Consider the following 15,513-nt stretch of genomic DNA (forward strand, 5'->3'; position numbering starts at 1 on the left):
ATGCCTGTATTAAGATCAGAAAGATCAAGGATAACTCGTAAGGAACCATTCTTTTTGGGTCTCGTGAAAATATTGGAGATGAATTCTCCATTCTCATGTTCGCAAAGTTCAATCACATTTTTAGCTAAGAGGCGAGAAATCTCTTCCTCTATTTGACTGTTAAGCTCTGAACTGCGAGATCAGTTATACAACTCTTTCCCTCTTACAGTAGGGAATTCATTAGGATCAAATTCGAGTTTGTATCCTTTGACAGCATTCAAAATGTATGGATCTGAAGACAGGCTTCTCCATTTGTCATAGAAAATTTTCAGTCGTCCACCCACCATCGAACAAGCAAGATTTAGGAGAGGGCATGTACTCACCTCTGCAGAGGATGAGGAGACTGTTGGTTTAACATGCTCAGTTACTTGCAGGCCCCCGCAAACCCCCGGTATTGAGGGCTCTGTCGGTCGCTGCCCTTGTTGGGTCTGGTCATCGGGGTGGAAGTGTGTGGCTTCCACGAACGCTGGCCTAAAAATGGCCGTTGTACCGACCCAGCCTGTACGGTTGGCGTGGTCCACCCCGCTGATCTCATTCTACGGTAATTAGCTTCCGTCTGTCCGCGGTAAGGGTGATAGTGAGACTGTGACTGCGAATATGGACACTGACGGGAGTTACCAGTTGAGAAAGGTTTTGAGCCTTTCACAACACCGGCTGCTGCTCTTTGTTCTTCCTGGATGTCTTTAACTTTCTTTCCCAAGTTGTCCCCAAACAGCTGTTTGGTCACAGGGTTCTGAGGCTTGCACAAGTGAGCAAATTTTGCATTTAAGCCAGGTTTTATCAGATCTTTCCTCAAGGCGTTCAGCTCAAAATTAGAGCTACACAGGAGTCCAAGAGCATCCTGCTGTTTTTCTGACAGCTCCGAAGCAGAAAGGGTCTGCGCAAAAGCGGTGATGCCTTTCGCAAGAGCGCTCTGAATACGCTGAAGCTTCAGGTCCCTAGCCCGGGGAGTAGGGTTTAGATTCTCCCAAATCGTCAAGTAGTGGACAGTTTTCTGGGCTAGTGTACTTCTTACCAGTCTCCTCTAGGGCAGCCTGTTCAAGAGTGTGGCTGACAAGGTAGGATACCGACCCAGCAATTTCCTCATCTAAGGGTTTCCCCACGCTGAGAGGCACTGCGAATTTAGCTGCGATAGCTGGATGGCTACATTCTTGCCAGAGGCAGGAGTAGCATTACTATCTTCAGTGTTTGTTTCAGCACTGAAATCAGAAGTCTGTGAGTCAGACGCTGGTGTAAGTTTACAGCCAAAAGGCCCATCATCTTGATCGCAGTCATACTTATAGTCAGATAAAAGGAGATTATCATCCTCATCTCCGGGACTTCTCATGTCATGACTATTACGAGTCTGTGGATGAGAAAGTGGCAAATGATCCACCAATTTTCCCAGCATCTCTTCCAGTTTATTCAGACGATGTTCAAAATTTGAGCCACCAACACTAGCGCTTGGTCCCGACTTCGAGGTCGTGGTCTGTGGAGGCTCTGCACGAATGCAGGCCTGACTGTCCTTCTTTGAAATAGGATCTGCACGAATGCAGTCCTGGACAGCCCGAGAATCTTTGGCTATTATCTCAGAGTCATTCATGATCGAGGGCTTCTTAATCAAAAGGTCTGAGACCTCAGAAGTAGCAGCCGACTTGGCGAACTTCCGTGCAATCACAGGAGGAGGAGACGTGATCTTCGCCGGTGCTTTGCCTTTGGCTTTCCCCGTGCCTTTACCACCGCGGCTAGCCGAGCTCGCCGCTGCCGTCTTACCCTTTCCCCCCGGATCGCTGCTGGGGGAGGGACCCGCTCGCGGTCCGCTGGCGATGCTGGTGGAACCCGCATCGTGAACCAGCTTCTCATGTGGGAAATTCCGCTTCGTGGAAGAACCCGAATTCGCTTCCATCACTCTCCAAAAACACTACCAAACGATCGGGGAGGTAAAATAACCTATGAAACCCCGAAAACTTGAACACGACAGATCGCAAAGTGAAAGAAAATCAGCGAAATTTAGAGCTCAAAATGGCGACTTGACCGCTAAGAAACACACGCTACGAACGAATTGACTGCGCATGCGTAAGAGTGGGATCTCATATTAACGAACAACGGAGATTACGAAAAATAATGGGTACTTCTTACATGCCCTAGCTATGACTGATAACAGAAAAAGAAACACATCACTATTTAGGCATGCAAGAATAAAATTAAGAAGGCCTGTTGTTTTTTGCAAGAGCCTTGTTAATTGGTTCCTGCGTGGGACTAACTGATATACCGGAACCTGGTATACCAGGTTCCCAAGATGAATACAAGAGTGCCTGCTTTCATGGTCTAAATTCATCTTTCTTTGTGTTATGATGCCCAGTAAAATGGGTTTGATAAAAAGATAAGAGTTTATTCTATCAGCACTTGTTCTACTTATGTTGGAAAAATGTGTATATCACAGTATTATTTACCTTTTTTCTGATTTAGTTTGCGCCTGTTTCATCTGCTGTAATACTCGTATGAACATGTACATAATGTACATAGCAATCAAAGCTGAGCTCAGTAGATTTCTGTGTTCGCTGACACCAGTCACCCCATTTAGGTGCCTGGTTTTGCGTAAAACAAAAGATTCTGTGAGCTCATCAGTGCATGCTCTATTCATACCTCACACCCGATCAATATTTCTATTGTTCACTGGCACATGTAGTTGACCATGGAAAGGGGGATACATGTACCGCTTGACTGCCTTCACACAGGTGGATTACCTACCTGCCCGTTCTCTGTCGACGGGCAAAAAGAATCTCGTTTGGGGGCAGTAAAGGCACTCAGAGAATTGCGGAAGAAATGGGTTAATGCATGTCTTGCGTTCAAATAAAAGTGACAGGAGAACCATGTTTTGATTACTCTATGGTATAATGTGATATCATGGGGGAGGGGTATACAGTATGTAAAGTGGGGTACCGCACGGTGGTCAATACCATGTACATGCATGTACGAACGCTTCTGTAGTAGGTGTTACTGATGCCTTGAGAATCTGTTTGGCCCATCGTGAAATCGGGCACCCTGCTTAAAGAGGACGATTTTGCTACTCCCGTCCTATCCTGATTATGTAGTGAGTACTGTATTGATATATAAAATATGTTGTGGGTTGTGTGTATTGCTTTATCAGTCTAAAAACTGTATTAACTACATAATGTATCCACACAAAAAAAAGTTGTGTGTTTCATTATGAAGATATGTAGGAATCATATCATGTGAGAAAAGTTAGGACAAAATTCACTGAGAAAATTCTAACTGACCTGCTTTTTCCTGGATGGCAGTCTGCAGGATCTTCTCACAAGGGGTCATGACCCCAAGGTCGATAACCCGGTAGTTGTTGCAGCCCAGCACAACTCCAACAATGTTCTTCCCAATGTCGTGAACATCACCCTTCACTGTGGCCAGGACAATGGTACCACTTCTGAGTCCCTGGAGGGGTAACAGAAAGACAGGTGTAGTCAACCCTTGTCCCCTTTGTCACTTAAAATAAATAAAATGTAAGAAGGGTAATATTTTCTAACATACTAGAGTATATATTCAGTGCACATATTGTGACTCTATTTATAAATAAAGATCAAAGCATGACAGTGTGTTTGTCCTTGCTACAGTGACAATTTGGCATAACAGTGAAATAATTCTGTAGGCCAAGAGGTCACCGAGCAAATCAACTAATCCTGATGATCGTTTTCCTAGTTGTCAACTTCAAATGCAACAGTTTGCTTCACTCTTTTCTTTCTGCAACTTACTTTCCTGTCATCAATTCAACAAAGAAATCTAGAAGTATCACTAAGTGTGATTAATACCCCTACCTAAAACTGAGGGAGTTAGCTGAAAAATATGTTTCTACGGAAATGCATTGTTCAACAGTGATTAGAGGTACATGTTTTGCTCATATAAGAATTAGTCACATGTGTCAAATCTCAAGTCTAATGCAGAAAAACTAATGAAGTGAATGACATCCGCTGGTAATTTGTACAATTTTCATTAAAAAAATGTTGTTACCAAAGCAACATTGTTTGACATTGACAAAAGATGAAGTTTGCACATCCATTGTAAAGCAGGCACATGTATCAAATTTCAAGTCCACTGCTAAAAAAAACTGAGGGACTTAGTTATATCCACAAATTTTTGTATGCTTTTGATTTAAAAAAATATAATTACCATGATGGCAATTTATTGTTCAACACTTACAAAAGATGTGTTTTGCACATCTCAAAACAACAATGGTCATATATGCCAAATCTCATGTCAAATGCTCAAAAACTGGGAGAGTGAGAACAATCCACAATATTTAGGTGATACACTGATTGGCGTATCATCTATTGTATCTGTACGAAATCTTCCTTTTTAGGTGATACACTAACGGTGTATCACCTATTGTGTTTGTACAAAATCTTTCTTTTCTGTCTTTTTCTTCTTCCTTTCTGAAGAATTTTACGAATGCAGTATCTCAACAATGATATGACCAATCAACATGAAATTTTCAGTCATCGTATAACATGTCAACATCTCGATGAAAAGACATCTTTTCATAACATCAACGTATCTGTGACATCTTGGCGCCATTTTGTGATTTTAACATGATGTCAAATGATAGATCATATCTTCATAATTGAATGTCATAACTTTATCATTGTAAGTGGATGTAAAGTTCGAGATTTAAAAATGTTCAAAACAGCTTTTTGACTGATTCTCTAAATGTTTTAGACAATTTTACGCATTTCAAAAATTTCTGTGCATGTGTGTCAGTCCACGCGTTTTTGCGCACACTGCGCATAAGCAACATGAAAATGCACTTTTTAAAAAATTGATTTGGATTCCTGATACAGCCAGCCTTAATATCCATTGATTTCCAGTCAATCTTGACCAATAACATAGTAATACGCGAGCGTCAAAGTTGAAATTTCGCATGCTCATCTATGTGCAAATAAAATAAAAAAACATGCCTTTGTTTATTCTGCCATAGCTCTTCATAATGCCCAGGAACCCTTTGTTTTTATTGCATAGTCCAAAAGCATATGAATTGTAAACATTTCATACATCAATATTTTGATTAAAATAGCATGACATCATCATATCGTCATCTGAAATATAAAAAAAGTAGAACTGAATTTCATGATGTACTTTTTCTGACATTCATTTGCATACATCATTCATTTTTGCTCAATATTATCCCAAATTTGCATACAAGTATGTTGTACTTTGGACAATTGTCTTTCGAGTCAGCATCATTGTTTTGCAATTTGATGACATCATTACATTGGAAATTGTAATCAAATGCAAAGTTTACATATCTATGGAGGTGATTTTCTCCCCATTCATGCCTTGACTTGACAACATTCTGGAAGCTATATCTCAGTTGATTTTGCTGCATTTTCTCTGAAACTTCAGTAAGCTGTAGGCTTAGATGAGACAGGCTTAAAGGACAAGTTCACCTTCATAGACATGTGGGTTGAGTGAATGCAGCAATATTAGTAGAACACATCAGTGAGAGTTTGAGCAAAATCGGACAATCCGTTAAAAAGTTATGAATTTTTTAAGTTTCTGCTCAGTCATGGCTGGATGAAAAGACTACTATAGCTTGTGATGTCACATGAGTACAACGATATAAAGAAAGAATAAAGAAAATTCAACATATTTCCATTTTTCTCGCATAACAAAAGAACACTCGACTTCTCTCTTTCAGAAGGCAGGGGGAATAATATTACCCTTAACATACGTCAGTAGCAAGTCGAAGAACTGTGCACTTTATTCAAAAAGTAAAGTTTTGTGAAATTCTCTTTTTATTTTCCTTATATAGTTGTACGCATGTGACATCATACACTGTAGTAGTCTTCTCTTCCAGCAGTGACTGCGCAGATACTTAAGATATTCGTAACTTTTGAACGGATTATCCGATTTTCCTCAAACTTTCACTGATGTGTTCTACTAATATTGCTGCATTATCTCAATCCTTATGTATATGAAGGTGGACTTGTCCTTTAAAGGTGCGTAGACCAGGTAGTTGCGGGGGCGCTGTTAGATGATGGTGCCAATCACCGTTAGCATTGATAAGAAGATTGCCAAAGTTGAGCTGTCATCAAGAGTAAAGTGCGTAGATGTTGCTAGGTAACGTTGCCTTCGTTGCCTTCCCTGCACATCATGCAGTCTGTAGTGATGCCAGTATGCAATTTTTCGCATATTGGAGCCGACAGCCGTTTTTGCGGCATGAAATTTTTGGAACTGCCACTGGCATTCAATGCATATAGTGTAGACAAGAACTTTCGTGTGCATTTTAATTTTGCGAATCTTGGCGCTCGCGAAATTAAAATGCAAGCGAACATTTCTCATTTTACAGTATGTGACTTTGAGTGATTTTGCATGTTATTTTTTCAGATGTCCTAAGATGCCTCCTGCCTCAAGCTGCACAGTCTTGAAGCTGAAGTATGTTTGACCCTTAATCATGTTTACATAATTGACCTTCATTATCTGAAAATTCAGTTCAACAGGGGTTATCAGTTAAAGATAATGGCTACAGTGATAGTTCAAATCTGTTTTATTCAGGAGAATGTAAAAAGTTGTAGTCAAGTGTACTCAACTGAAGTGGATAGTGTGAAGGCTAAATATTTTTTATGACAGTTTTTACCCTAAGATTATATGATTATGGCAATATTGTAGGGTATAAATAATGTAAATTACATGCATATATCATAGGTCAAGTCATGCATTCACCCTGAGCTGATCCACGAGCACTTTATCTACTTTCAAGCCAATGTTTCGTCCATGTAATCTGAAATTATGTGAAAATGTGTGAAATGAGCTTGTCATGATTGTTACACACTTTTGCTAATAAAATGAAAAGTACTAATGCTACTGGCAAAAAACCCCCACTAATATCTTCTTAACCCTAACTGCACTGGGGGGGGGCTCGGAGCCCCCCCCCCTCGACATTTTGCACGATTACTCTGCAACACGCAATGCTCTCGCCGCGATGCTCCACGACTTTTTTCTTTTGAGTTTCCAGCACATTTTGATGCCAAATTTGTGACGCCTGGGGGTACGGTTCTGAAGTTACATGACTTTTTGTACATGCATGTGAGGCCAAAAATGGCTAAAAAAATTTGATCTTGCGTACAAAGTCAATGCAAATTGATTTTTTTCACATGTTTCATATAAATATGCTTATTTTTACTCTCAACGGCTAAAATTAGTTTGTTTTAGGAGTATTATGCTTCAAAAAGTGTCTGTGACAAATTTTGTTACAAAAAACAACAAAAACAAAAGGTCAAAAAACAAAGAAATACATACCGGTAAGAAATTAATGAAACAATAAAATAAATAAGAAATTAATTTTGATACTGAAATTTTTTTTCAAGTACATTAGCTAAGAATGCCACAAAGAATAACTATACCAAAAATGAGCACTTTTGGAGCTTTATTTACTGATTTAGATGAAAGATTCTGATCTCTCGCATAAATTATCATAATTAATCAAAATAAAATAAAAGAAGACTATTTTGGAAAATCTAAAAACACAATCTTGTAGATTACATCACACACTACCATTGTGCAAAGTTCCGCGGCGATCACGCAATCCACGGCCGAGATCTTATGGGGGGCCCTTGAGGCCCCCCCCCCCCCCCAGTCTTTCGAGCCACCAAAATAGCCCAAGGCAGTCTTTTTAGGGTTAAAGCTGAATAAATTCTTTACGTTATTTGTAAGACCTTTTTGGGAAAGAAGAACATGTGTGAAGAAATGCAGTGGTTACTTGTAGAAACAATTCTGCAAAGGTAATTGTACGGCCTACGAGGACATCCTCACTCAGATTATCATGCAATATGAAAGTTTATACTATAAGATTGAACATGATGCATAACAAGCATGGGCGTAAATCCCAGGTGGAACGTGCAACTCGGGATCACCTGCAAATCAAGAAAACACACGCACACACACACAAACAACCAAACAACAACACTGCCATAACTCTCCCTATCGCATATAGCCGATATCAAGCTATATCACCTCACAATACTGATATCTGATCGATCGCTTTTGGGACGTATACTTCCGGTTTTGGAAAATCTTACAAAAGATCCAACGTAATGTAGTGTCACGACATGGTAGGTTGCATTGTCCATGTGAAAGTTCTACTGATACTCTCATCAGCCCTTTAACATCAAATTTATGTTTATTGTGCAAGGCATCCATTAATATGAGTTTACACTGCACAGGAAGCAAGAGGGTAGTAACCCCTCAGCCCATCATTACGTCAGGGGCACGAGTGAAATAAAACGTAACATAGAGGGAGAGGGTGACTCACACCAAGTGGAGACCGCTACCAGGAGCGAGGGTCGTAAACCTGCCAAATGTCCACCAGTGGGAGGACAGCCCAAAAGAGGCATAAGTTAAGAAACTGGTAGTTACACCCAGCTGTAGTGGTCAACTAACGTTAAAGGAATATCCTCCTTCTTCTGAAACCATGTTCAAAAACAATTCTTTGAAATTAAGGGAAACTCACTCTTAGGGGTGTGTCCATTTTGACCAATTGGTAGGAAGTTTTGTGAACCATTTCATTTACTCCTCCAATAAGAAAACTTGTTTAATAAATTAACATTCATTGATTGGTCCTACATAGACAAGTGTAGTTAAGAAGGAAATTTTGGAGAACAAAACCGGGATGCAAAACCCAAAATTCTCGAGACCAGAGCATAAAATTGTTTGTGAAATCATTACATGTGTATCCAGTTCGTCGGGAGGGTTCGGTGTACATCAGTATCGCCGACATTCTGGTCTGCCCTTTGATAGAAGAATTTGGAACGAGGAGAAAGTGGTGGTGGCAAAAGGCCACTTTCAGTGCTTGAAAATCTGAGCAGAGGAAATTTCTCATCAACCCGAAGGAGGTTGCGGCAGGGGCCAGGGAGAGAGTAACTTGCGCAGAAAGGGGATAAACGCCAACGAAAGTTGGCGTTTAATGTTGGAGCAAGGAGTTTAATGTTGGATTAAGCTTCAACTGAATTGGACTGAAGAGTCTAGACAACCTAGAGAGGGATCGAGGGGACTTCGCCTAAGGGGGTACTCGAGTTAGACGTAACTAGGACCCAGGGGCAGAGACTTCAACAGGTCATCTCATCCCAAGAATCTACCGGAGTTAGCGATGACATTAAATCAATGTATCTCTTAATTGGCAACAGTTCTGTCAATGTTTGTTAATCACCATTTTCATTTCAATGCTGTAAATACATTTCAAAATTCAGTACAATAAACCACGTAATTATTGAACTGAAGAAACATTTGTTTCGCCTACTTTGTAGACTCTCAGAAGAGAAAGCCTTTGATCCAGTTACGGGGTGGTGCGGTGGCAGCGCCCTGTGACATGTAGGATCTATGATCGTACATTCAAAATGCACAGAACTCGTCATGCACAAGCAAATATGGATCGATCTGATGACCAGTATCGGAGAATGTCTGTGTTGTGATTTAAGGACTTTCTTAGTGAAAGAAATGTTCGTACGACCAGTAAATGAAGGGCTGGGCGTAACTCCCCTTGCTGCCACAAAGTAGTGGTCTTTCCTGCGAAGCAGATTTTTCCATGCTCTCTGCTGAACTTTGTCTGTTAGGAACTTTACCCACGTCACATCCTTCATTTTCATCTCTGAAATTTTTTTCCATAATTTCGTCGTTTGGCATCTTTGGCACAGCATTGGACCGCTTTGCAGAAGAATCCCATTCATCAAATGTAAAGTAACTAGAAATGTCGCTATGGTGACTGATGCCTCCGCCATAATGCATGATTCTCCCAATAGGCGTACGAATAGTACAATCATAGGCGCCGGAAGTGGGGAGGCAGGGGGGGCAGCCGCCCCCCCAATCCAAAAAGTGGGGGGGCAAAACGCATTTTTGCCCCCCCCCCAAAAAGCCCCCCCCCCAAAAAAAAAATGATAATAATAATAATAATAACAAAAATAAATGAATAAACAAAGAAAATAAAATAAATATGCATATAAAAATATATGAATAAAAGCGAAAGATAAATATAGCTACAAACGGGAGTTTGGGGACTGTAAAATGTCAAAATATTCAAGCTCGCTCGCTTCGCTCGCTCGCATCCAGCAGTTGAGCCCAGTGCGCCTCCCTCTAAAGCGAAAAACATAGCTACGACGGCAGTTGTTGGACTCTAGAATTTCAAAATTTTCAAGCTCGCTCGCTTCGCTCGCTCGCATTCCAAAGCGAAAGATAAATATAGCTACAAACGGGAGTTTGGGGACTGTAAAATGTCAAAATATTCAAGCTCGCTCGCTTCGCTCGCTCGCATTGAATCGTTATGCCACTCTCCTAATGTTGCTGCCAGTAATTGCCAGCAGTTGCGCCCGATGCCCCCCCCCCTTAATTTCCAAAGCGAAAGATATAGCTACAAACGGGAGTTTTTGGACTATAAAATGTCAAAATTCTCAAGCTCGCTCGCATTGAATCGTTATGCCATTCTCCTAATGTTGCTGCCAGTAATTGCCAGCAGTTGCGCCCGATGCGCCGCCCCATTAATTTCCAAAGTGAAAGATATAGTTACAAACCCCAGTTTTGGGACTGTAGAATGTCAAAATTTTCAAGCCTGCTCGCTTCGCTCGCTCGCATTGAATCGTTATGCCATTCTCCTAATGTTGCTGCCAATAATTGCCAGCAGTTGCGCCCGATGCGCCCCCATTTATTTCCAAAGCGAAATATATTATAGCTACAATTAAAACTCCAGTTTTGGAACTGTAGAATATCAAAATTTTCAAGCTCGCTCGCTTCGCTCGCTCGCATTTTATTGTTATGCCATTCACCTTATGTTGCTGACAGTATATAATTTGTCGATCGTTTCACACCGTCATTCCATAATCCATGTAAGGAAAAATTACAATGTTCCTCAATGACTGCGTTGTTGAATGTATCACATTCCGTAATGTATTGTAGTCCGATTATTGCTCACGCACACACGCACAAGCATACAGACCGTCAAAATTACTTTATGGTTCCCCCCATGTTTCGACCCACCGTATACGCCACTTTACATATATATATATATATATATATATATATATATATATATGTATATAATAGATGTGTGTGTGCGTGTGTGTGTGTGTGTGTGTGTGTGTGTGTATGTGTATATTGTGTAACATATGCATGGTCTAATCTTGAGCCCCCTCCAATGTTTGCCCCCCCAATCCAAAACTGCTTCCGGCGCGCCTGAGTACAATGTCTTCACAATGTGTGATTCATGACAGTTTCACATAACTGGTAAAATATTGAAATGACAGGTTTGTCAGAAATGTCTTGAACTGGGTTTGCTTTAATTTTCTAAGAGTGCAGGTGTATGGATATGCATGAAACATGAATATGTATGAGCGCAAGCTGCTACTTGTACGCCCGCGCAACCAATACCATGAAACCAATAAAGCAAGAGGAGCCCATTAGTTATGAGCTCGGACAGGAAGACAAGTCGAATACTAGAGTCTCTATCGTGTCAGTCAAGTTTAGTTTGACTGTGTCCAGCGCTCGGACAACGCCTATCAAAACATGGTGGCAGCGGTGCAAAAATGTTGTCTGCCGTTGTAATGAACTCGAGTCTGATCACCTTCGTGATAGCGGGATTCTGGACATGTTTTGTGAGTTTGACCTGTTGCCAGTGTTGGTAACCGTGACCGAGTATTGACAGCGCGATCCTATGCATACGTACAGTACAGTGCATCGCTCGTCTGCGAAACGTTTTACACGATGTTGTACCTAGGCCTACCTGGCTGGACTGCTTCGCTAGTTCGTGTGTGTTTCTTTAATACGGCGTAACGTTCAATCCACGTTGATCCAGGGACCAGAGACTGTGTGTTCGAGCTATCCGGAATTCCTACAGTTCAGGCTGCTCCAACAAGCTTCTTCTTGGTGTGCAGACCACAACTTCGGACTACGCTTCGGTGTGAACCCCAGCAGTTTTATGCAGTAGTAGTACTAGTACAGTACAGTACAGTGGTGCTACTGTCAGGGACACAGGTAGGATCTAGGCCTACCTCAAGCCAAAGGCAATGCACCCAGCAACCGGATGTGGCCCGTATTCTGACGCAAACAAAGAAATTTTTGAGGGAACCTGAACTCTAGTAAAAGTCCTTAAGTAATCAATGGTGATACAGTAGTATGCACTATTACTGCTCATATTCAGAGTCTGTAACTGTTTACAGTTTTCGGTGTAAACTGTAAGGGTTTTACATACACATGTTGATGTACTCGATATAGACATGCTGTTCAGAAGTTGGTCTATAATACAACAGTGTAATAGGCCTATGTAGCTGGTCAGTTTGCCCAGCGAACACAGTTTAGTATTAGGCCTAACGTTAGAGATTAACAATCACTGCATGTAATGTACCTCATACTTGAGTTTGATGTAGAATCTAAGTAGATCTACACTGTAGGAGATAACCTAGCTTGAACATCTCTGAGATTGAGATGCAGTGCACCATTTGAGTCTATAGTAGTAGATCCATGCAATGTAGGTCTAATGTGGGACTAGAGAACTCAAAGTCTATAATTGCTCTGAAGCAATTACTGTGTTCCGATGTGTATTCAGATAGGAACAACAGTCTCAATGTGTGTGGCAGTAGTACACAGATAATTCCCACTTAGTGTTAAGCGTACACATACCAGTGTGGCGTTGGTCCAAGTGTATAGCAGACCCAACGGATCTGATTGTAAATTTTTTAGTCACAAACCAGTTCTACACATGTGTGCAGATGTGTAAATGTGTGTGCTTAAAGCTCATGAATAGGTCCCACGGGTACGGCATGTACTAGTAACTGTTCATAAGGAATTGCAGACATTTCCTTCCTTTCAAACATGTCGGTGAAGAATCTGGTACAAAGTATTCTAGATATGTACATTACTTAGAACATGAGTTGTGTGTCACCTCATTGTATGCCCCAATAGTCCCATACAGTGTGACCAAGTGTTCGTAAATCAGACTGATTAGTTTCGGTATGTGTGTACATTGACAATTGTACATACCGAGTTGTTTGCCATACTATACATTGTAGTACACATGCATTTTGTGTTCAAGTGCTTACTCTAAGTACATTGTACTTTGTATGACATCTGATGTAATACGTTTTACAGGTTGAATTGTACTGTATGTCATACAATACAAAATGGCGGAAGCGCAAACACCTTTTCATGTAGTGCCACCCCCACCACTAAGGTTCAAGGAGGACAGGGTGGAGGAATGGAAGATGTTCAAACAGATGTATGGCAATTATGAGATCATCACAAAGCTAAAAGAGAAAGACAAAGAGTATCAGAAGGCCGTCTTCCTTCACACGATTGGTCCTGAAGGTCTAAAAATCTTCAACGCAATCACTTTCGACAGAGAAGGAGATGACAAGAAAGTTGAGGTCATCATCCAGAAGATGACTTCTGTCATTGTCGGCGAGACCAACGAGATATACGAGAGATTCATATTCAACAAGCGAGACCAGAAACCAGGAGAAAGCATTGAAGCTTACGTAACAGAACTGAAACAGCTCGCCAAAACATGTAAGTTCTGCGACTGTATGAGAGAAAGCCTCATCAGAGATCGCGTCGTGCTAGGAATTGCAGATGCTGCGACAAGAAAAACTCTACTACAGAAGAAGGATTTGAAGTTGGCGACAGCCATAGACATTTGTCGTTCTTCTGAAGTTACCGCCTCCCAAATGCAAGTCATTGGAGATGATCCGTCCATCCACAGAGTGGAGAAACCACAGGACAGAAAGCACTGGACAAAGAATCCAAGACGAAAGCTAGAGGGTGAGAAGCCCATCAAGTGCAAGTTCTGCGGCAAGACCCACAGACGAAAGAAAGAAGAGTGTCCTGCCTACGGGAAGACTTGCAAGAAATGTGGACAAAGCAATCACTTTGCTGTATGTTGCAAGAAGGGATCTAAGCAAAGGAAAGAGATCCACAACATGGAGTCTTGAGGAACGTACAGTGAACCAGACAGACTCTGAGACAGAATCGGTCAACTATGTAGAAGTACAGGTATACGCAGCTGACTCCAAGCCATCTACAGGACTGTTTGCTGAGATGTTAGTTGAGGATAGACCAGTCAACTTCCAGATAGACTCTGGAGCCAGTGTGAACGTCATTCCCAAGAGACTCATCACTAACGTAGAAGACATTTCCAAAGAGAACATCATACTGAAGATGTACAATCGCTCTTATCTTGAAGCTGAAGGTCGAGCCAAGGTTGTGTTACGCAACACAAAGACCAACAAGAAGTACAGAGTAAACTTCATTGTAGTCAAGGAGAACCTGGTACCTCTCCTGAGTGGTCGAGCTGCACAGCAGATGAAATTGATAACAGTACACTATGAGAACTTCACTCATGTGAACGTTGTTGGTTCTGGAAGTGTCTTGGAGAATTACAGTGACGTCTTCGATGAGCAAACTCCTGGAAAACTACCTGGCAAGGTCAAGTTGACAACCAGGGACGATGTAACCCCTACACAGTGTAATGCTAAACCTGTACCAGTTGCAATGAAGCAGAGAGTAAGAGCTGGACTCACTAAACTGGTCGATCAAGGCATTCTAACCAAGGTTGAAGAACCAACCCCGTGGTGCAGCAGACTTGTTGTCATCAAGAACTAGAAATGTCGCTAAGGCGACTGGTATGCCTCCGCCATAATTCATGATTCTCCAAGGTCTATAGTACATGTGGACAATGTGTGATTACATTTTCACAAAATTGGCAAAATATTGAAATGACAAGTTTGTCACAAATGTGTTGAATGTTCAACTTCCTTGACCTAGGTTTAATTGGATGAATAGGGGAGCATGTATTTGGGGATTTAAGGACTTAAACTTGACTTTGCCCATTCATAAGTTTATGCATTGAGTAATTTTCAAGGTATGGAGAAAAAGTGCAATTTCTGTATTGAAAAGTACATTGTTACCATTTTCATCTGGCCTTTGATCCTAAAATTCATAGGATAATCACTGTCAGGCAGAACATGCATGAATATGTAGAAAGCTTCAAGATAACTTGAGCCACTTTTGAGATACGGAGGAAAAAGTTAGTTCAGCACTTTCCCTTGATCTTTGACCTTTTGACCTTGGAGGCAAAAAAAAAAAAAAAAAACGAAAAAAAAAGTTTCCAGAGAATCTCTATTAGGCTATACATGCATACACCAAGTGTAAAAAAAAAAAAAAATAATCCTGCTGGCATTGCATAAATATGAGGGAAATAGTAAAATGTTGAAGTGTTGCCCTTTGACCCCTGACCTTTGACCTCATGAACCCTAAATTCTCTAGATAATCACTGCCAGTCAGTACATGTATATATATACTACGTTCCATGAAGATACCTGGAACAATTTATAAGTTACGGAGAAAAAAAAAGTGAAGTTTAATATTGTTACTTGACCTTTTGACCTTTGACCTCATGACCCCATACTTTCACCATAGAATTTTAATTGGGTAATACATGCATACACTAAG

The 15,513-nt window shown here is 41.0% G+C and overlaps 1 protein-coding gene across 1 annotated transcript in view; it reads right to left on the minus strand.

Annotated features, from left to right (window-relative positions):
* The window catches only part of LOC139732500 (methionine synthase-like), a 201,894-nt gene that overhangs the window by 43,613 nt on the left and 142,768 nt on the right, over positions 1 to 15,513 (minus strand). The window contains exon 15 of the mRNA XM_071643361.1: positions 3,300 to 3,468. Within this exon, the coding sequence (XP_071499462.1) occupies positions 3,300 to 3,468 (169 nt within the window). The remainder of the gene's footprint in view (positions 1 to 3,299; positions 3,469 to 15,513) is intronic.

Source organism: Diadema antillarum, unplaced genomic scaffold, assembly GCF_040938485.1.
Source record: "Diadema antillarum isolate AM-2024a unplaced genomic scaffold, OU_Dant_1.0 seq00000428_RagTag, whole genome shotgun sequence".
NCBI lineage: Eukaryota > Metazoa > Echinodermata > Echinoidea > Diadematoida > Diadematidae > Diadema > Diadema antillarum.